The sequence below is a fragment of the Polistes dominula genome, unplaced genomic scaffold (assembly GCF_049000335.1).
Source record: "Polistes dominula isolate Pdom_NZ unplaced genomic scaffold, Pdom_raw_medaka contig_82, whole genome shotgun sequence".
NCBI classification, from domain to species: domain Eukaryota; kingdom Metazoa; phylum Arthropoda; class Insecta; order Hymenoptera; family Vespidae; genus Polistes; species Polistes dominula.
In genome coordinates this window covers 6,335,871-6,357,500 of record NW_028301046.1, presented here as the reverse complement: position 1 = coordinate 6,357,500, position 21,630 = coordinate 6,335,871, and the positions used below count along the sequence as shown (strand labels likewise).

The following is a 21,630-nucleotide window of genomic DNA, read 5'->3' as shown; positions in this document are numbered from 1 at the left end:
GCCTTTTTTCCCTAACAACAGCCAATGCGGCCCTTTCCTCTCTTTCTCTTTCTCTCTCTTCTCTTTATATTCTCGCACAGGATCTCTCTCCGATCTTCCGTTTCTTATTTCGAGTTCCGAGAACCATGAAGTATATAAAGCAGGGCAGCGCATTAAGCGCGAAAAGGACGCTTCGTCGATGGTTTAAGGGTGGTAAAAATTAGGTTCGAAAACCGAAGTATAGCCAGGACCTCGGCTGATTTCATTTAAATTTTTATCTAATCTCTCTCGGGAACAAGCACTTTTTTATTTTTCAGATAGTTTTTTTATTTCACCCTAACGATGCGTCGATTAAAACATGCTTCGAAAGGAAGTTACCGATGAGAGAGGATTCGTTACTCATTGTCAGTGATCTCCATTGGGATTCGGTGATTTGAACGATCGAACACGAAACATCGAAGATAAATTGTGTAACGAGTCAATTTTCAAAATGAGTAGTAATATTTTTTCACGATTAAATAATAATATTTTGTCAAGAGATTTAAGATTTCGATTAGAAATCTAGTGTGATAGATTTGTTTTCTTTTTTGGAAGTGGTGGTGGTAGTGAGGGAGGGAGGGAGAGGGTAGGAGAAAAAGGAAGGGAATTTTCGATGATAAAGCAAATCACGCGGAAGGTGTGTAAACGTTTAAAGGAAGAGGAAAACGTGAACACGGCCCTGGCGCGATCGTAGCCAGAAGTCCAAAGCTCTTTGTTGCTGCGCCACCTTCTCTTCTCGCCTCTGAAGCAGTGTTGGTGGCTTGGAGGTTCCATCTCCTCCTCCTCCTCTTCCTCTTTCACATCCTTCTCTTCTTCTTCTTCTACCTTCTTCTACCTTCGGGCCCGTCCTTTCGATTTGCTCGTGTCGTTGTCGTCATAGTCGTCGTCGTAGCGTCGTCGTGCCGCCAGTGAGCAAGAAAGAAAAAGAAAGAGAGAGAGAGAGACAGTGAGGTTGAATACGAAAAGGAGAAGGGGGGTCGGTTCTGCGCCCAGCCGCGAGATTAATTTGATTTTCAACCAAATTTGACGCGCCCCCGAGCCGAGGCGGCCCAGCACAAAGGGCGCCGTTCCGTACGTGTGCGAGTTTCTTCATCTCTCTCTTTCTTTTTCTCTCTTTTTCTCGTCGATAGGCTCTCTCTTCTTGAAGGAGTCTGACTTGGCCCTTTACGGGACCTTTTAACGAAACCTCGCGTCGACGATCTCTAAGCCCGGATCAGTGCGAGCTGTCTATTGATTCGATTTCTCACATTTAACACCCCGGAATGGGCCCCTGTTCGAAGAACGTTAGGAAATTTATCGATCTCTTTATTTTCCTTTCTCTTTTTCTTTCTTACCAATGCGGGTACTGTAAATGTAAAGATTTTGTTTTCAATCTTTTCGGACAATTGTTATGTTGTTAACAATTTTAAATAATTTTGTTATTAATAAGTGTATCACGAAAAAGGTTAGTTTCGCGAACTTTAATGAATCATCAAATTTACGGATTATTTAAAATAGAAGAATTTTTTTTGACTCACTGTGTATACGATGAAACAAGATGGAGTGTAACTTAAGTAATATGTTACTTTTTTTACGTAGAGTAGGTAGTTTATACTCATTTATGTACTACGTGTCGCTAACGTAGGAGTGCCAAGGCCATAAGGAGAAAGAAATACGAAGAAAGATATTATACATCGTAGTTTGCAACTTAGGTTTGTCCACTCTTACATACGATTCGATAATTTCTTTTACTTTGATTTCATACTTATACTTCAATTCCGACGGTTAATTAAATTGTAATGATCTCTGTATTTTTATTTTGTACTTTTTTTGTATCTAATGTGAAATTTTGTTAGGAAAGGGTTATAGTAGATGTAGTTCGGATTTCTTGCTTAGAAAGAGAGAAAAAAAAGAGATAGAAAGAAAGAGATAAGAGAAACAGGTTCAGTACGGTGGCCTTTCTCATTTTCTCGTTCATTAATAACGCAGAACGCGTTAAACTTCGTTAACCCTCTGGTAATTGTTGTTGTTGCGGTTGGCGATGCCCCGAGGAAATTCTTTTTCAGGGTAGCCGTTTGATTTTACGAGGATGCTTTCGACGTTAGAATTTACGATCTACCAGAAGTTATGAGCAACCTATTCGTACCTTCTCAACCCCTTTCTATTTTCTGTCTTTTTTTTTGTTTCTTTCATCCTATCTATCTCTTTTGCAATCACAGAAAACGAATGCATTTATGATGATCCCTAAAATATTAAAATAAAAAGAAAGAAGGAACAAAAAGAAATAAAAATGATTTGAGAAAGGTGTCGGGGTAAGAAATCATTCCATTGTTCGGACGAATGGAACAACATTCGAATCGATAGTCGAATGGTCCAGGGTTATATATCATAGAATATTTTTGGAAGAATATTTTTGGAACGTGGATCACATATTTACTATTTAAGGTGGCAATGAGAAAGAGGAAAAGAGAGAAAGAAAGAGAGAGAGAGAGAGAGAGAATGAGAGACAAGGACAATATTAGTATTCTAAACAGACGGAGATCTCAAAGAGGAGAAGAAGTCGAAGGCCGACAAGGATTCTTTTCTATCATGGAAATAACAAAAATATGTCGGATCGATTCTCGAGAACGTAGAGAGAGTATCCTATCATGCGTGCACGCATATTTACAAAAAAAACCGATCTTGTCAATTTTCAAATTACCCCTTTTCAAAGATCTCGAATTCATAACTAATCCTACGTCCCCTTCCCCCCCGTATAAATTATGTTTACGGCGTTCCGATAATTTAAATCGCAGTTTTTTCTTTCCTAAAAAATTCTACTCCGATGAAAGAAGTAGAAAAATAATAAAAATGGAAATAAAAAGCGAGATAGAGAGAGAGAGAGAGACAGAGAGAGAGAGAGAAAGATAGAAGTACGGTAAGCTGTAAACGGCAGCTATATTAGATTTTTATCTTAATCCTGGCGATCTATTTTAACTTAATGAAAGTCCTCGGCACCCAACGATACTTCCTCTCTCCTTTTCCCCCCGTTTGTTCTCCATCATATCTCTCATTCTCTCTTATTCTCTTTCCCGGCGGCCTCCCGTCGCTCGTTTTCACGTAGCCTAATTTCACAATTTTGCGACCATCCTTCGCGAGTTCTTTTTTAATTTTTTTTCCTTCTCCTCCTCCTCCTCCTCCCCTTTCCACGATTCTCCATCTCCGTTTCTCGAGATACCGGTGCCGTGGGCCCAACAACTAATAGGGGACCCATAGGGGGTTAAAGAGGAGGAAGAGAATACAAAAAGGAGAGGATCTCGCGCGTCCAACGGAGAAAGACGATCGTCGCCGTAAAAGGAGGAGGAGGAGTTGAAGAAGGAAGAGGATGAGTGACCAGAAAAAGAAGAGTAACCAAAAAAAAGAAAGAGAAAGAGAGAGAGAAAGAGAGAGAGAGAGAGAGAGAGAACCGACACGGCGAGGTGAAAAAAAGGAGTTTGCCAACAGCACCGGAGGATGCCCTGAAAACACGCTGGACGTGTGGCGCCATCTCGGCTCCTTTTTTTTTCTTTTCATCCTTCCTGCACCGGCACCGGCACTAGCACCGGCACCGGCACTAGCACCGGCACCGGCACCGGCACACACCACCCTTCCCCTCCGCACACCCTTCGCGTCAGCTCCTTATACTTTTGTTTCTTTGCCCATACTAATTCTTCGTGAGGTGCATGCATGGTGCCTGGCTGCCGCCGTCGCCATTCTCGTCGCCATCCCCGTCGCCATCCCCGTCGCCGTCGTCAAAGAGTGACGCCAGGGGATGATGCTGAACAGAAGAAAATAGGGACTCCGAATGTGGACTTCTCTTCTTCACCAGTGCCGGATCCCAATGTTTTTGCACCCTTGGACAACAAGCATGTCAAAACACGTCGACGATCCTCTTTTTCTTTCTTTTTTTTTTCAAATAAATTGATCGATCGATCATCCTCAATCCACCAACTTTATCGAACGCTTCTGGTTTTCTTATCAAATTACAAGTCGACTTACGAGTCGAGTCCATCGGAAAGATCGAAGAATAATCTTCTTTCCGATTACTAGGAAAAAGATGGTAGAATCAATAATTTTTTGATTTTTCATTAATTATTGATTATCATTAAATGTCTTACAGATTGTTGATAAATCTTTATCGATATCAAAGACTTCGCTGATAAACCGCGTATGTAACGCTTTAAGAGCTTCCTTCCTCTTTTTTTTCTCTCTCTCTCTTTTTCTCAGTTACTCCCTCCACCCGCTAGTAAGGTGGTCCCCATACGCGGAGACCACATACCTTCAAACGAACGCTTTTAAAAGGGAGGGCAGAGCCCAAGAACAGGTCGTTAAAATGTAATGACATTGTTGTTTTTAATGCTCGGCTCTTTAAAACGGGCCCTTTCGTCTTTCTCGAGCCTGCCCGCTACTTCTGCCGCTACCAGCTCTTTCTCTTTCTCTTTCTGTTTTCTTTTTTCCCCCATCTTTTTCTTCCTCTTTTCGTGAGAGGACGAACGCGCGACAAACCGCGAATTCTCTTTTCTCCTGATTCCCCTTTTTCTTATTCTTTCTTTCTTCATCTTCCTTAAATACACAATGTTCCGACGACGCAGCACTGTGTGTTTATGCTTTTATTTCGGTCGAAATAATCGGTGTCAGAAAAAGTTGACCCTAAATATTTCATGGAAAAATAGATCACCGGAGTGTTTCGTTTTTTTTCTCTTTTCAAATGATCGAGAAATCGATCACGTTTCTCGCATGTATTTCATTGTCTGTTGAAAGATTTCGTGGAAAAATGGATCACCCAAGTAGTATCTTGTTTCTTTTTCTTTGGATAAAATGATTAAGAAATCTATCAGGTTACTCGTATGTAACTACGTTGAAATATTTCATGAAAAAAAGATGGATAATCCAAGGTTTCCTTCTAACGTAAGATGATGATTGATTTCTTGATCATGTTTCTCTTTCTTACGCGCGTTCTTAATTTCTTATTAAATCCTTTAACTGTTAGATCTGTTAACAGATTGTTTTCTTTTCCTCATCCTCTTGTCTTTTAACGATACGCGATATAAATACAGTTGCGTTTGTAAGGTGAGTCATATGTAGAAGATTTCGTTCTCGGTTTCTTTTCGTGAATGACGATGACCCGTTACTTCGGGTACCGTGGATGGATATGAGATATCTCGAGAGGGCTGATGACGAAGCTACTTTCTTTACTCTTACGATGTTCACCATGACCTTAGGGATACCGGTATAAAATGTAATGTGTGTGTTCTATAGTATACGTTTATGAAGAGTATAATATATGCACGAAGATATCATTTCTGCAAGCGTTATTTAATTATTCACGTAATCATAAAAACATATACAACAATATAAATATATTAAAATTTAAAAAAACAATTTTGCGTTGAAGAACAAACAAAAAAAGAAACAAATAATCTATGGATGCATAAGGAAGAAACGATAAAAGTCGATATGTCTCATTGTCGGATTAATTTAAAAGATTAACTTGTATCGTATTTTATTGCTGAAATAAGTAGACAATTTTTTTCTACTCTGGTATTAAAAAAGATTTGTATAGGTGTCGAAGGTGCGGTAGCGCAGGAGAGACATCAAATAATTTCAGCAACGTCGGACTACCTGTGGTTTTAAAAAAAAATGTCTCGCGCCGTGAAAGATAATTAAGTACAGACCACCCTTTAGGAATGAGACCGGTTAAACATTATTTCGAATGATTATGACACGAAGTAACACGTCCCAAGAACGAACAGAAACACACACTCCAGTTTGGAGAACTGATTCGCTAAATCGTTATAAAAATCATTCATAGCACGCGTTACTCGCGTATTCTCGCAGAACACACAAGTCTTTTGCCATCTTTAATACAATTTTAATGTTATCATTCTAAAATAAAACTAATCTTGACGAGTAATTGACAGAAAGATTACAGAAAAAAATAAAAGGAAAAAAAATTGGAGAAATAATTATTAGTTATATTTAGGGAAAAGAAAGAAAAAAACGCTCGATTAATTCGGCCTATGATAGGCCCGATCACGAAAGGTCTCCATTAAAAAGGATACGATTGTAGGTTCGCTACCGCGCAACAGTTTAGCGTGGAACTTAAACTCTTGCATCTATGAAGAGCCTATCATTAACTCAAGAATAGGGTCTAGTATTAGGATAAGCGGCCGAAACGTTTTGGATAACTTGCTTCTGGACTACTCTTTTGGAGCCTTGGGTGTCCCGTATCTCGTTGGAGAGAGAGAGATTCCGACAGCTTGGAGAATCCATTCGAGAGTTTGTGATACTTTTTCGAATGATCAGCTGACGTTCCGGATACGGATTTAATGAACCCGCCTGATTCAATGAATCCCAACGCGTATGAATATCTCTAAGAAAAAAAATTTAACAGAACATATATTATTTATAATCTTAACGCGTATCATCCGTGTGATATCATTTTTGTATTAACTTTAAATTCCGTTTGATTTCTATCAAGGATAAAGTCTACTTTCTATGCACAGCCTCACCGCGATCGAGGAGACTTTTACAAAACGATCAGCGTAATATAACGACGCGCATTGAAGGTACGTGACGTGGAAGATTTTCTATGCTCGAACAAAATCCTTTTTAACGTTTTCTTTGACTAATCATAAGTGCACATTATTCTTAACGTTGGTAGAATTGCTGTTAAACGAATAAATGTTTAATTGTTGAAAATCTTAGATGTTATAGGTTAGACAAGGAATGAGGTAAGATGGAAAAAGATAGATAGATAAATAAATAGATAGATAGATAGATAGAGAGAGAAAGAGAGAAAGAAACTCAGCGATGGACGCACAAGCAGCCTTGGCTTTTCTCAAGTTACTGTCACTCACCTCGGTATACGGCTGCGACGTCGCAAACGCGTACTACGCACCAAGCAAGAGAAGAGGATCTAAGCGTGTATCCAAGAGTAGATCTTTCGTCGAATGGCGAAATGAAAAAAAAAATAAATAATAATAATAATAATAATAATAATAATAATAATAATAATAATAATAATAGTAATAAAAATAATAATAAGGAAAGGAAAGGAAAGAAAAAGAAAAAAATAGTCTCGCACTTTAAGCAAATAGCGTTGGTCTCGCAAAAATCCCCGGATAAATTTGAAACGAACTACAATAAGTAAGAGGGACTTAGGTGATAACGTTGAAGAAGGGAGTTACACACTCGTCAAGGAAAATCCGTACCTTTTTTGGCTCGAAAGACCGAAGCCGATACGAGGCTGAGCCGAACCGAGCTGAGCTGAGCACGAAACTGTGCTGCCGATCTCTAGTGTTCCGTTCTCCTCCACCTCCTTCTTCACCTCCTTCTCTTCTTCCTCCTCCTCCTCCTCCCATTCTCCACCACCTCCTCCTCCCATCCTCCTCCACCTCCTCCTCCTCCTCCTCCTCCTCCTCCTCAACCACTTCCAGAGTCTCTCCTTCAGCTTCTCCTTCTACTACTCGGTACGTTCTTCGGTTCCGCGCCGTTCCCGTTCCGTTCTCTTTCATCCTCTTCTCGCTCACGTTTTCTTTCCGATTCTCTCTTTCTTACTCTTTCTTATTCTTTCTTACAGAGCTCCTGAGGTATCCTCGAGAAAACAGAGAAAGATGGAGAATACCGGTGGGGGAAAGGTTGAGGAGGGAGGAACAGAAGAAAAGAGAAAAAGGGAGAGAGAGAGAGAGAGAGAAGTAAAAGGAGGGATCAACCGTGAGCAAGGGAGATCTTTGACTACCTCCTCTTACCCGATGTAGTCGTGTGTACTGTAAAAAGTAAGATCGCCTGAGGCCTTACACCTCGAACCAGTAAAACTTGTCGTGTGCTAGTGCTAAAGTGCGTTTGCCGTAAGCTTCGCTCGATTTGCTACTTCCAAACGAGCAGGAAGACGAGAAGGAGGAGCAAGAGGAGAGAGGGAGGGAGGGAGGGAGGAGGATGAGGAGGAAGAGGAGGAGGTGACGAAGGCCAAGAATGGGAAACGTCACCGGCTCACAAACTCGTTAATGGCGAATGCTCCTAAGGACTTTACACCCAAATTTACTTCTCACTTTCTTCTTCTTCTTATTTTTTTTTCTTTTTCTTTCCAGGATCCTACATTGTTAATTGATGATTCTTCTTACATTTTAAACGACTCTAAAGGGGGGGGGGGGCAAGAATATTATATTGCGTAATAAATTTTTTTGTTTTTTACTTTATAAGGATTATGCAATTTCGGAGTGATACGATTCGTCTGTGTTTAAATTTAATTACAATTAAATTATATTAAGTACAAATATGAATTATTAATTGGTATTATTTCTTTGGTAGATGATTCTCTTAGGTTTATTGATTAGATTATTCATTATTTTCTTGTTTTTTTCTTTCTTTGGTCGCACAGGTTTTTTTTGTAACTTATACATTATAGTTTTCTTTTTTGTTTGTTAACAAAAAGTCTTTTCAGTGAGATCAAACCAATCATCGAACACTCTAATAATCACCATCGGCAAGGTGTTATAGATTATACTAAAAGTTCAGAGATGATCTTCCGTTGACAGTTTCTGTTACGTTAACCGCGATCGGTCCTAAAGTGTTTAACAGGTACTCTCTCAATCTTTTACATTTACTTAGGCTGTTTACATCGGATGAGCTACCCCATATTATGATACCATTCCCACCATTAGTCACTATTTCTTGGAAAGTCTTTTTCACGTCGGTCTATGGAAATATAGAAATCAAATATAAGAAAATAGAAAATGTGTTAAATACTTCAGTTAGGGTAGAAGTGTTTGATTTAGCTGAGTATCGTGATGCATAAAACGTTCGCTACTACAAATAAAATTGTCACTACAGATTTTCTTCCAATTATTTTTTTTTTTTTTAATGAAATATATGTCAAAATACGGTTAATACGGTTAATGATCGTTAAATGTATGCAACACGTGGTAGCGAACGTGATAATATTGAAAATTTGAAAATAATAATAATGTTCACCTCGCTTAGGTAAATGTCCATTTTGTCCTGATACACGTACCACCAATAAGCAAGGACACTAGGTGAATGTTCTAAATTATTCGATATCCTAACAGCTTCCTTAATTCTCCCTTGCACTAGATAAATCCTTTCCTCCGGTTTTTGTTCATGTCTCAAGTAGACGGATGGTAAAAGGATTTCTTGATTATTGTACATCCACGACAGTCTGCACGAAAAAGATATGAGCTTTCAAACAAACGTATTAGATAACATAAAGAGACAAATCGTTTGCTTGTTACTATTCATGAAGCATACAAAACACGTACTAATCGAGAGAACAAAAATTTGCATTCCCAAAACGGTATGAAAACATAAATTTGTTCTAATTTAGAATCGTTGATTGAACCGTACAAATAAACAAAAAATTCGTCATCGAATATTTCTAATCTCGTACCTATCGTTCTCGATTATCGCTTTAGCATCACAATCCGGACCAGGATTATTCGGTGTTACGTTATAACAGTAAGGAAATCCGTAATAACCCCATTTAGCCCTTTTCCTAGACTTTTTTGCCAATTTCAAAGTTTCCTCCATGAAATATCTGGCATATTTCTCAAACTTTTTCGTAGCTTCCGCTTCGATCATCGATTCGCTCCACTTTGGATGTTCTTTTCGAACGAGTTCAATAGAATATTTCTTATGTATTTCCGTGTTACCCCAATTTTGTCGGAAAATCGGTCTCCATCTTTCGAAATCGATTACACCTATACCACCGAAATTTCTATCCGGTGTCATTTTATCCAAATCTTCGTTAAATTGTTGCAAATGTATCGTGATGTTACCTAGTTGAGGAACACCTCCATTTCTTTCCTCGTATTTGCCTAAACAATTAATAGAGATTTTACAATAGATCGTCTTGAATCAATTTATCAATGATAAAGAAATAAAAATGTGAAGTAGAAAAATATTACCGTTATTATTAAGCGGCATCAATGCTGGAAATTTTCCAGGATCATAATAAATTGCTATAGTTTCACCACGAAAATTGTCCTTAGAATTATGTTTGATATTAAAATCTGTCACTTCGTCGAAATTCATACCATATTGGTGACACATAAAGGTAGGAACGTTCCAATAAATGCTGAAGACCCTTTTTGGTCTTTTGGAACTTTCACAATTCCATCTGGAAAGAAATTGGTGGGAGATGTCATCTGTGATGATATTAAATACTGAGTCGGGACAATGACACAAATTAGATAAGATATACACCAATGTGTTTGAACTTGAACTCATCTCTCTCTTTCTTTTTTTATATACAGGGTGAGATAAAAGTTACTTACCTTAAAATAACTCTATAAACAAATTATTATTTATTTTTACATTTTTATGTATTAATTTATCTATACATGTGTTAATATAAAATGTTCAAATTGATGTCCATTATACCTAATATACAAACTCGTCGTATCGTTTAATTATCAATTTATATATGACGGAAAAAACGAGGGTTGGTGGTTTTTAAGTTCTGGAACGACTGTTTATCAGCTGTTATAACTCATTCAAATTTTATAGTTTCTATGTAAAACGTTCATATATCGAACGAGACATTAAAAAACTACCCATCTAAATAAATCAATTGTTATCGGTGATAAAAATAAATGTGTGCATAATACCATGTTAATAATTTATGGGAAAAGCAACTTTTATCTCACACCTTTATACAAATATAAATAATAAAATAAAATTTCAAAGTTAATAAAAAATACCAGGATTGCACGTATTACATTCAATACGAAATGAATTCAACTAGATTATCCAGCTTCGAACAAGCTATGAAAAAGAGACTAAAATAAACTCTCATTAGCATATTGATTAATCCACACTGGGGAAAAAAACGAGGTCATCTATAAAATGATCCATCGCGATAATAAAATTCCCGTAGATAAGATCAATAGGAAAAAAAAGAAGAAAAAAAACACCTGGTATGCGTTACTTTTTATGTTCTATTCTTTATCATTTCTCTCTCTTTCTCTTTTTTATTAGACAGTACCCGCAAGAGTCTCCGTTCACTAAGGGATGAAGAAAAAAAGAAGAAAGGTCACTAAAAGCATGATTTAAAATAAGGACAATCGTGTGTTGATAAATAATGTGTCCTGATAAATAACTATCAAAACACTAAAGAGTTTTGCTCTTTCTCTCTCATGAAAATTTGTATCAATTCTGAATGAAATAATTTGTTGATATTTGTCTTGTTTTTTTTGGTATTTTTTTTTCTATTTTAATTCCACGTTGGGTGAGTCACACTGTTATCGATCGATTCTTGCAATGTTCCTCCCGTAACTGAGTAATTCTCGTGCATGTAAAAACGTTAACGACGATAGTAGACCAGAAGTGCGACTGAATTCCGCTCGATTTCAGACCACTATTTATTCCGCATCGTGTCTGTGTGTCTCTTGTGCGTTCCCCACCTACGTGCTTGGCTTTACCAGTTGACTCGTTGCGTTATCTCTTTGCTTCGGGGTATTGTTTGACATATTTTTCGTGTTTATGCATATTTTTTTTCACTTATTTTCTTCTTCCTACCTCTTCTATTACTCTTCTCCGTCATATTACCCTTTTTCATTATTAACGGCACGTCGGTTTGTATCGTAGCTAAAGGGTGAACTCTTCCCCCAACGGTTAGCTTTCAAAGAAAGAAAAAAAAGAGGGTTGCTCTCAAGCACGACCGAGAACAGAATACCTTTTACTTTAGCTCCGAACATTATTTTTTCTTTTTCTTCTCGCGCGCACGTTGTAAGAATCTAATTCAAATTAAGAATCGGAAAAAGGATTATCGAATCCTTTTTCTATTTCCCAAGCGGGAAAAAGGGATTATAGATTTTCCACATAAATGTATTATTATGACCCTCGAGTCAATGATACTTGCATTATCTTATCGAGAAATTCCAAGTGTGCCAATGTCTGCAAATCGAAATAGAATTATATATACAATCAACGACCACGAAGTAAGATTAATTTATGAATCTTGCACAATGTTTTTATTTTGTTTTTCTTTATTTTTTGGAATTATTGCCGAACGAAGAATATTTACGCTTATCGTTGCGTTTAGGTGAGAAGCTAAGTTTTATGTACACATATACTTTACTAGGCGTGACAAGATGAAATAAAAAAAATTTTACGTTATAAATTATATTCGTAGTTACATGTTTCATAAGATAATTCTATTCGATGTAAAGATATTTTTACATAAAAGTTATAATATTTTGTTCTACAAGTAAATATAAAATCAAGACATCGATACTAAAATCCGACTCGACTACAATCATAAGACTACGACACAATTATAAATCGTCCTATGTCACGGAAGTAATAAAACTATAGTTTCCTTAGTTCGTTATACATTTTGTACAAAATGTTCGAGGAAGTCATAAACTTTATGCTGGTTATAACCTTTTTTTTTTTTTTAAAATATATCAAACGACGTTAGAATTTGCAACGATACTCGGTTTTAAAATATTCGTCAGAATAGACAATCGTCATCAGACTAAAACTCTTCTCGCAACTTATTTATACGATATATACCACCTCAATACATAAATGCATTTTTATCGTTTTAATATAAAAACAAAATTATGATTATTTAAAAATCGTAAATTTCATTTAATCTTAATCGAATAATACTTGTCTAATTGTTCATCGATATTTTTACAATTGAATTACAATCGTGTAATGAGATTCGATAAAAGGGGATATACAATTTGCTTGTTACACGAGATCCTTTATTTTTTATGTTCTTTTCTTCTTTATTTTTTTTTTGGTTCGTCGACAAAATGGATAATAAATACTTATCGACGGATGTGGATTATTATCGGTGTAGGCTAACGTTTATTGTGCCTACGAACTTGTCGGAGGATGTGTGCCTGCGAGCATCCTATCTAAATAGAATGCAAATGTTAAGCTAACTAATTGTGACAGAAACATAGTTACATTCCTTTTATCTTCGAGAAGAAGGCCTTGTAATGTCGACCGTCGTAGTTCTTCCAGACACGGAGAAGGTTTTTATCTAGAGCGGCAGTTACAAAGAAAAACTACTTTCTGAAAGAACGACGATCTTAGTTAAGTTTATACGTATGACGTTACGTGTATGAGAATGTGTTGTCGATTGTGCGTGTGGTCGTCGATTATACGAAGACAAATTAATTTTTATATGAAAGGGACAAAAATGAAATGATGCCTTCTCAATGTCGTGACAAATCGATAAATTCTACATTAATTGAATTTTCTAATGACAATGAAATTTAATACCATCGATAATTGTGACAGTGGAAATAAGTGAAAAAAAAAGAAATAGATAAACCTTTATTTCATATTAAATATTAGAAAATAAATTGAGGATATTAATTTTGTCCAATTTTCTTTTTTTTTTTTTTACAAATATCGGCACGATTATTTATTCGATTGATTTTTTTTCTTTTTTTTTTTATATTTTACGAGAAGAACACGCGTTTACAGTTTAAAAAAAAATGCGCTTTTTAAAAAAGGATAAGAGAAAAAAAATGATAGATATAGACGAAAGCAAGTAATCGTATTCAAATTAATGCCGAGTTCGGTCAACGTTTTACCAAGTTGGCGTCTTTTGTTCATTCTTTTGTCTTCTCGCCGCTATCTTATCGTCGGTGGATAGCACACGGTGGCCGTGCAATCGATCAAACTGAATACCAAAAGGACGTGTAATTTTAAAAAGGGAAAAAAAATTTCATACACGTTATGTAAATTTTTTAATTTATGACCAGGTGTAGAGAAAGAAAAAGAGAAAGAGAAAAGAAAAAAGAGATCAAAAATATATAAATAATTAATAAAAAAAGCTAACGAGACTAGAAAAAAGAGGGGGAAATACTTCGTTTATTGGATTTTCTTTTTTCCTTGTTTTTTTTTTAATCTTTTCTGGACGTATGCATTATCGTTCATCTTGTCGGAAAGGTGTGAAGGAAACTGTTCTTTTTTAAAAAAAGTTTCAGATAGCATTCAAGGGTACTATCTCACCCTTCGCGTGACATGGTTAAATTATTATACAAACGTGACGATACTAATCTACGTCGTTTGAATCATCACCTACACATATAAATATTTATTCGTTTAGGTAAAGTGCAATATTTTCTTTACGTCATATTAATCTTCATTCTACAAATTTGTCCTTGTTAATTATCAAGAAAGTATATTGTATTATATAACGATGTTAAAACGTACGTGGAAATCAATTGACAATTTTAAACGATATTTCTCACATATGAGATCTTATACTATTAAACAATAAAACTTATCACGTGCTAGTTCTTCAAAGAGAGTTTTGAAATGAGCAAGAAGATGAGAAGGAGGAGTAAGAGGAGGAGGAGGAGAAGGAGGATGAAGAGGTGACGAAGGCCAAGAATGAGAAACGTCACCCGGTTCCTAAACTCGTTTATGTCGAACATTTTTAATTATTTTACACCCCAAACTTACTTTTTACTTTCTTCTTTCTCATTCCTCTTTTACATGATGTTACATTGTTAATTGATACTTTTCAAACGATTCTAAGGAATGATCTTATATTGTGTAATAAATTTTTATTCTTTTATAACGATTATGTATTCTTAACTCGATTCAATTCATCTGTTGACTTTAATTACAACGAAATAAGATCAAGTATTAAACATGAACGACGAGTAGGTTATCTTCTTTGGAGTATTAATTATTTATTATTTTCTTTCTTTAATCACTAATGTTTTTAATGTTACAAAATACAATTTCTTGTTACTTGTTTGCGATAAGTTTTTACAGTGAAGATCAAGCCAATTACTGAACACCCTAATCACCATCGACGAAGCATTATCGATTGTCCTAAAAGTTCAGGGATGGTTTTTTTATTGACAGTTTTTGTTACATTAACAACGATCGGTCTTAAAATCATCAACGGGTACTCTCCTAATCTCCTAAATTTACTTAAGGTGTTTGTATTGAACAAGCAGCTAACCCTCGTTATAATTTAACTGGCCTTAATAATTACGATCTATCGATCCTTGGCTATACTACCGTATTGAGTTATTGCGTAGAAAAAACAAAAAAATAAATATTGACGATAGTAAAGCAAAAATACGACTGAATACCGTTCGATTTCAAACCATTATTATTATTCTCTATCGTTTATTTTTTGTTACTTGTTTTTCCCACCTACGTGTTTCTAACAGTAGCTTTGAAGAGAATTATCTCTTGCTCCGGGATATTATTGTTTGACGTTTTTTTCGCGTTTCCGGATACCTTTTTCCCCTCTCGTATTCCATTTCTTTTTTCTTCTTTCTTCCTTTTTCTATTCATTATCAACGGATTGGCAAAGTCGCTAAGGGTGATACAATTTAAAAAAAAAAATATAGAATTGTTCCAGCATTGAATAAAAAGAAAATACACCTTTTTTCTCATATCTGTGAGTTTCATCCAAATAGATCGTTAAGGGTAGATTTTTTTTTACTCCCAATGGGATTACAGATTCCACAAGTGTACAAACTGACTCTCTCGAGTAAATGATACTTACATTATCTTTTATAGCAAGTGTGCTAATCTAATGACTGCAAATGAAAATAAAATTGTCATACGTGTTATCTTCGGCACAAATAATGTCGTTTTTATGGATTGTACGCGATTTAGGGATCATATTTTCGAACGAAGGATACTTAATCATTGAATCGAGTAAAAAGTTCGTTCATATATTTTGTCAGAATATGACTTTACGATCGCATAACTCTGGTTATTTTTAATCAGATCTAGCAAGACTTGCACAAGTTTAAAAGCTGGATATATCACAGAATAATTAAAAAAAAAATAAAAACAAGGGAAGAATAAAACTCGAGGTACTAAAAAATGTTGTGATATTTATGAACACAATACAGGACCAGTCTGTGTGGAATAAAGCCAGTTTTTCAGCTCTTTTTCAATCTGGAATTTTAGATGTCAAAGAAGCATTTCGTTGTGGTCGATCAATTGTTGGAAAAGTCGATAAAATTACGAAAATAATCATGGAACAAAATGACACGAGTGTGTTTGGTTTAATAAATATCATTTAAAATACAAAAAAGAAATTTTAAACTTAACTCAATGTACAAGATGGTATTTCAGTTCTATTCCGCATAATTTTACTAATATATTCTATAAATAAAAATAAGAAAAATAAATTTTATACACAGTACGTTAGTAATATTTTGCGAAAAATAACTGTGGATTACCTTGTATAAGAGCTAAATTACGTGTATATATGTTTAAGGTATGACACGATAAAATCAAAATTATCTATAATAAATTATGATTGCAATTTTAGTTGTAAATGATAATGATTCTATTTAATAAAGTATTATCTCAGCATGTGAAATTACAATATTTTCTTATATAAATAAAAAATCTAAAAGACATCGATATAAAGATTAACTTGATACTCGTAGGACACGAAATAATTATAATGCATTCTATATCATGGAAGTAATAAAAGTATTTTTCTTTCGTTTATTACACGTAGTACAACGTTCGAGGAAGTCATAAACCGAGTATTTCGTATTCTTTATATCGGTTATAGCAATTTTTTTTGTCCATTCCAAACATCGTATAATTTTTTACGATTATCAGTTTAAAACATTTGTCGATTATTTATCTGCCATCGGCAAGCTACGTCGAAGACGATGATACCATGTTTCAATGCCATTATCCACCTATATTTTTAAAATGTAACAATCACCGGAATAGAGTAAAAAATTACACTGAGGTGTTAGAATCAAAAAAGAAAAAAAAGCAAACATCTAGTTAGTTTCATTTTCGCTATTGCATTTACTATACGTATATATAACCAGTTAGGATTTCATATTGAGATCTTATTTCTATTTTATTGTTTTAATCTAATTCTTGGATTTATTTTAATGCTAAAAAAAAAAATTGAAATAAATTTCAACTATGAGATTATTTGTCGACTAATAATCGACGAATATTATAAATAAATCTCCTCGATGAATTTTATACCATAAAACGATTTATAATCTGCATTGTGTTGGATTTTACATCTGATTATGCAAAGAATATTCGTTTTGCTTTTTTTTTTTAAAACACGTTTTACGAATAAACATAATAACGCGCTTAAAATTATTCGAATTATTTTATACTTGTTAATTAATTTTAAGATTCAATAAAAGTACATTACTTCTGGTTTTTAAGAGATTTCAATTTTATTTTTTATTGTTACCGTAAGCACGACGCGGATAATAAAAAATTATCGATGTAGACTAAAGTTTATTTTGTCTACAAATTCATCAAAAAATGTGCCTGCAAGCATCCTATCTAAACAAAATGCTAATTTAAATCAGCTATTTGTGACAAGAAACATATTTTCATTTCTTTTTAAATTTCGAAAAAAGGAAAGGCCCTAACATGTCGACCTCATCGAAGTTCTTTTCGAGAGGAAGGTTTTTACATACACAAGGAAACATTTTAAACCGTAATAGCGTATGTGTTTATATACGCTTTTTAAAAATATAATTTAAAAATAAACAATAAGGTATAAACAAAAGTAAGTAATCATATTGAAAATTATGTAGAATTCAGTTGAAATTTTAAAATTGATTGCTGTTTTTATTCCATTCTTTTGTCTTTTTGATGCTATCTTATCGTCGATGGATAGCACATCGGTTACCGAACGATCGATCAAAAGCGGAATACCGGAAAGACATGTAATTTTAAAAAGTGTAAAATATTTTATATGCAGCATGTAAAAAAAAAAAGAAAAAAGAAAGAAAAACTAGTTGTGAGATCGATCAAACAGAATTATCATGAAAAAAGAGCGTATAATTTGTAAAGTTTAAAAATGTATAAGTTTTTGATCGAGTGTTGATAGAAAAAAAGAAGGAAGTAAATTATGCATAATAAAAAAAAGAAAGTAACGAGAAGAGAGTGAGTGAGGGGAAGGTGATACTTAGTCGAAGAATCTCATTTTATTGTAATTCTTTTCTTTTTGTTTTTTTATTTTTCATTCTTATCTCGCGACATACGCATTATCATCTATTTTGCCAAGAAGATGCAAAGGAAATATAGTTCTTTCGAAGAACGTCGGATTGTATATTAGTTGTTTTATGTTCCCAACCCTTTGCGTGGCTCGGTCAAGTTACTAACGTTACGATATTTATCTACATTGCTCGAATCACGCACATATATATATGTATATATACGTATATACACTCGCGTTGGCGCATGCAAACATTTTATTTATACCGTACCGATCTTGACCCTGCCCCTGCTGTCTCGTCGTCCTGTTCACTATCAGGGACGTTAAAAAGAATGATATTCGAAAATATCGACAAATTTTTTTGTTACTCACAGTTCTGTAAGATTCTTTTTCACATATATTCTTTCAAATTCTTTTTCCTGCTGTTTTACTCAATGTTCACTTGCTGTTGCTTTTTTTTTTTTAATTACTTGTGGTCACAGAAATATAACAGAGGCTTTTCGCACTTTTTTTCTTTCTTTGTTTTCGTCGTTTTTTATTTTTTACGCATGGATCTTATATTGTTTTTTTCTCTTAGCTTACACTCATCTAACATTCTTTACTTTCACTCACGCAAGCTTACAATCGTTTAACATTCCAGAGTCAACAACGTTGATCTGAAAATCTACTGGAGCACCAAACCAATTTTTCCAGGCGTCATACTTGGACAACGCCAATTGTATAAATAATATTGGAGATTACCGTCACCAATACCGAATTTCAGAGGTTCCAAGAATTCCTTGTTATCCATTAAATCCAATGCATTAAATACATCGAAACCCAACTAAGGAAAATCATATTTTTTGTTAAGAATTTTTACGATGATAAAAAATGGAAAATAAAATACGGATAAAGGATGATCAGTCTTACGTTACGAGCTGATATAAGAGCATCTGTCATAAGTTCAAGCCACGGCGTTACGGTCGAGACATTGTAAAAACTATAGGCAGCTTTTAATGTCTTGTGTGCTTGATGATGCATTATAGAACTTGGCAAGGTGTAATAGCTAACCATATCGGTGATTTTACCATCATTTTCAACTACGAAAGTATTGATCATGCCATTTTGTGGAAGGAACCAATGTTGGAATTCCTCGATAGTAAAAATCGGTGCTAGATCGAATTTTTCTAAATACTGAAATGTTAGATAATAAAAATATATTTTTATATAATATCTTTTCTTTTAATGCATTACATGTCATGTTAATCTTTACGATGTCAGTAATAACTGACAAAAAAAAACTTGACGCTTAACATTCTAATAAATTGAAACTGGAAATTTTTTACAAAATAGCATGGTAAAACTTACATCGCTTAAAATCTTGTGAGCTTGTGGAATATCTGTATAAACGAGTTTTCGAAATCCAGGCACTTTCGTGTTTTCTGGCAGCTTATACAGTTTTAAAGTTCTCTGCATGGTCATGTTGCGTGACAAATGAGAAAATTTAATTTCAATTAGTTTCTTTGGATTAAGTGACCGATGCCAATATCTAAATGTAATAACGAATATGAATTAATAAATAAAATATAGTAATTATAAAACAAAATGTTTTTTATAATAATAATCCATACCTGCAAGTTGCGACTGGTTTTGGTAATACAACTCCAGCAGTATATACAGCCTGAAAAATTCCCTGAAGATTAACTCTCCTTGTAATTTCTCGTATTAACACAGGAGCAACTCTTTTGGATCTTAATTTCTTATGTACACATAAGAAATTTATTTCAACCATCTTTTTAGTACTAAAATAAATTCAAGAATTAGATTAAAAAATAAAATAAAAATGAAATTTTATTATGGAATCCTTACTGGTTATAAATGCGTAGAGTAGCTGGAATAGCGGAAATAAAACCGACTAGACGTCCGCTTTTGCTTACTCTAACACCACAGTGCCATTCTTTACACCATCCAGGTGGTTGTAATGCCCTAAACATTGATACATAAATTAACAAAATCTTCTGGTTTATTATTCAAAAGTCTTATGCGTTGGGATAATTACCATTTTAAAAATATTGGTGGATAATCAAATCGAAACATTGCATCATCATCTTCGACATAGTTTTCTGATAATAGAGAATACAACTCCGCTAATACTAAAGGTTCTTCAAGGATTAAAGTATCCCATTGGAAACCTTCCGGTAATGAATATGGTTCTGCCCTTATAGAAGTTTTATCAGGTTCAATAGGTTCATTGCACACAATTTTTTCATCTACAATTTAAAAATGACATCAAATTACTTTTTCCATTAACTTATTTTTTAAATCATAAATATATAGTGAGCTTACCCATTTTAGGTACCGGTTGCGTACTCCAAAATTGATAAGGTTTTTGCATCGCTTCTTCTTGTGTTTTCGCAGGCTTTTGCTGCATGTTTAATACTTCCATAGCCATTTGTATTTCCTTTATCGAGATGTTGCAAGCGCTTTGAAGATTTTTTTCTTCGCTGTGTCCTGCATTGTTGTGATTCTCACTCGTAGAATGTATAGTCTGTTTCTTTTTCTTACGGTTCCTTTTTTTGGAACTAAACACAAGAGATTAAAGTTAAATATTTCAACGCGTACAAAATATTCAACAATATACCTCATTTTTATATTCAATAGATCACAGATTCAACATAAACGATAATCATACACATACTTTTAAAACATTTATATATCTTCATTTTTAGCTAATAAGTTCAAAGCATACAACATTTTTATTACAGTTAACAATCACGTATATGTTTACCAATTACTTTGCATCTCATAATTAAAGTGTTCAAAGAAAAATTAAGTTTCACAAAGATAATATTGGAAAGACGGATTATTTTCATTGAAATATTAATCATCAATAATTATATAGTGACTGCATAAGAAAATTTCATCATATTGACTGCTAAACTACCGGCCGTTAACATCCATTTTGACTTCGTGGTGATCGAGGAAAACGAATGTTTGAATGAAAATTAAAGAACTATGTATAAACAATACGATAATAACTGATAACTAACCTTTTGGAATGCCCATCTTTTTCATGAATTTCATCCTTTTTAGTCTCTCGCTCTACGACCTGATTCTTATCCTCCATTTTAATATAGATTTTGTAACTGGGCATGCGCTATCTTACTGTTAGCGCCGTCTACATGACTTCAATCGGAAACTTCGAATAAGGTTGGTCACGTGACTCCCAGTGATGAATTCGCTCTTATTTTAAAAAGGTAAACGTGCTTTATTAGTGTACGTAAGGATCTTATCGTTTACAATTAATTAATACATATACAATACTTACAGGAGCGTTTCTAAACTTTGCGGAGCCTTGTGCAGAATAGAAAAATGAGTGGGACATCTGAGAATTAATAAAAATGTATAGAAATTTTTTAATGAATGAATGATAATTAGACTGTTAATTAATTTATTGTCTTTATTACTTTTTCTCCCTTTTACACAGGTTGTGTTGTAATTGTTTTAATGCATAATTTTTTGTATTTTATTTTTTCTGCTCGAACTCATTGAATTATTGTATTGGTTTTTTATTACGCAATTTATGAAATAACATTAAAATTATAATTATTGGGTTCATTATTATAAAATTCTCTTATGAATATTTTATTATCTTTTATACTGAGAGCAGTAAT

General features: G+C 34.2%; 3 protein-coding genes across 10 annotated transcripts in view; all 3 read right to left on the bottom strand.

The window, feature by feature from the left end:
• LOC107068134 (uncharacterized) overlaps nt 1-7,385 on the bottom strand; it is a 17,640-nt gene extending 10,255 nt beyond the window's left edge. For 5 of the 8 annotated variants that reach the window (XR_016177562.1, XR_016177563.1, XR_016177564.1 and 2 more), the window contains exons 1-2: nt 7,230-7,385; nt 6,876-6,958 (exon numbers count right to left, since the gene is read on the bottom strand). The gene's annotated coding sequence lies outside the window, so the exon portion shown is untranslated. Of the gene's footprint in view, nt 1-6,875; nt 6,963-7,102; nt 7,156-7,229 lie in introns of those variants that run through there. The other 3 variants (XM_015324241.2, XM_015324238.2, XM_015324240.2) reach the window with 3 other exon arrangements.
• Nucleotides 7,386-8,190: 805 nt separating this feature from the next.
• Nucleotides 8,191-11,638, bottom strand: LOC107068133 (hyaluronidase Pol d 2). The gene is made up of 5 exons (XM_015324236.2): nt 11,018-11,638; nt 9,939-10,150; nt 9,422-9,848; nt 8,989-9,193; nt 8,191-8,712 (listed from the first exon to the last, which is right to left on the bottom strand). The coding sequence occupies exons 2-5, from the start codon at nt 10,081-10,083 to the stop codon at nt 8,521-8,523; spliced, it is 969 nt and encodes a 322-aa protein (XP_015179722.2). The 5' UTR covers nt 10,084-10,150; nt 11,018-11,638; the 3' UTR covers nt 8,191-8,520.
• A 6,323-nt stretch (nt 11,639-17,961) lies between these two features.
• Nmt (N-myristoyl transferase) lies at nt 17,962-21,164 on the bottom strand. Its single transcript, XM_015324310.2, has 8 exons — nt 21,007-21,164; nt 20,303-20,538; nt 20,016-20,226; nt 19,826-19,942; nt 19,588-19,758; nt 19,325-19,505; nt 18,887-19,150; nt 17,962-18,800 (listed from the first exon to the last, which is right to left on the bottom strand). Exons 1-8 carry the CDS (start codon nt 21,108-21,110, stop codon nt 18,642-18,644), a joined length of 1,443 nt encoding a protein of 480 aa, XP_015179796.1. The 5' UTR covers nt 21,111-21,164; the 3' UTR covers nt 17,962-18,641.
• Between the last annotated feature and the right edge of the window lie 466 nt (nt 21,165-21,630).

Bases quoted from the DNA above. Each gene is read 5' to 3' on its own strand.
- LOC107068133 (XM_015324236.2), bottom strand. From the start codon at position 10,083: ATGTGTCACCAATATGGTATGAATTTCGACGAAGTGACAGATTTTAAT. The intron at 9,849-9,938 runs GTAATATTTTTC...TTAATTGTTTAG, and splicing joins GATGCCGCTTAATAATAACG to GCAAATACGAGGAAAGAAAT. The intron at 9,194-9,421 runs GTACGAGATTAG...TTTTTCGTGCAG, and splicing joins GCGATAATCGAGAACGATAG to ACTGTCGTGGATGTACAATA.
- Nmt (XM_015324310.2), bottom strand. From the start codon at position 21,110: ATGCCCAGTTACAAAATCTATATTAAAATGGAGGATAAGAATCAGGTC. The intron at 20,539-21,006 runs GTTAGTTATCAG...TCTTGTGTTTAG, and splicing joins AAAGATGGGCATTCCAAAAG to TTCCAAAAAAAGGAACCGTA. The intron at 19,506-19,587 runs GTATGGATTATT...TATTACATTTAG, and splicing joins AAACCAGTCGCAACTTGCAG to ATATTGGCATCGGTCACTTA.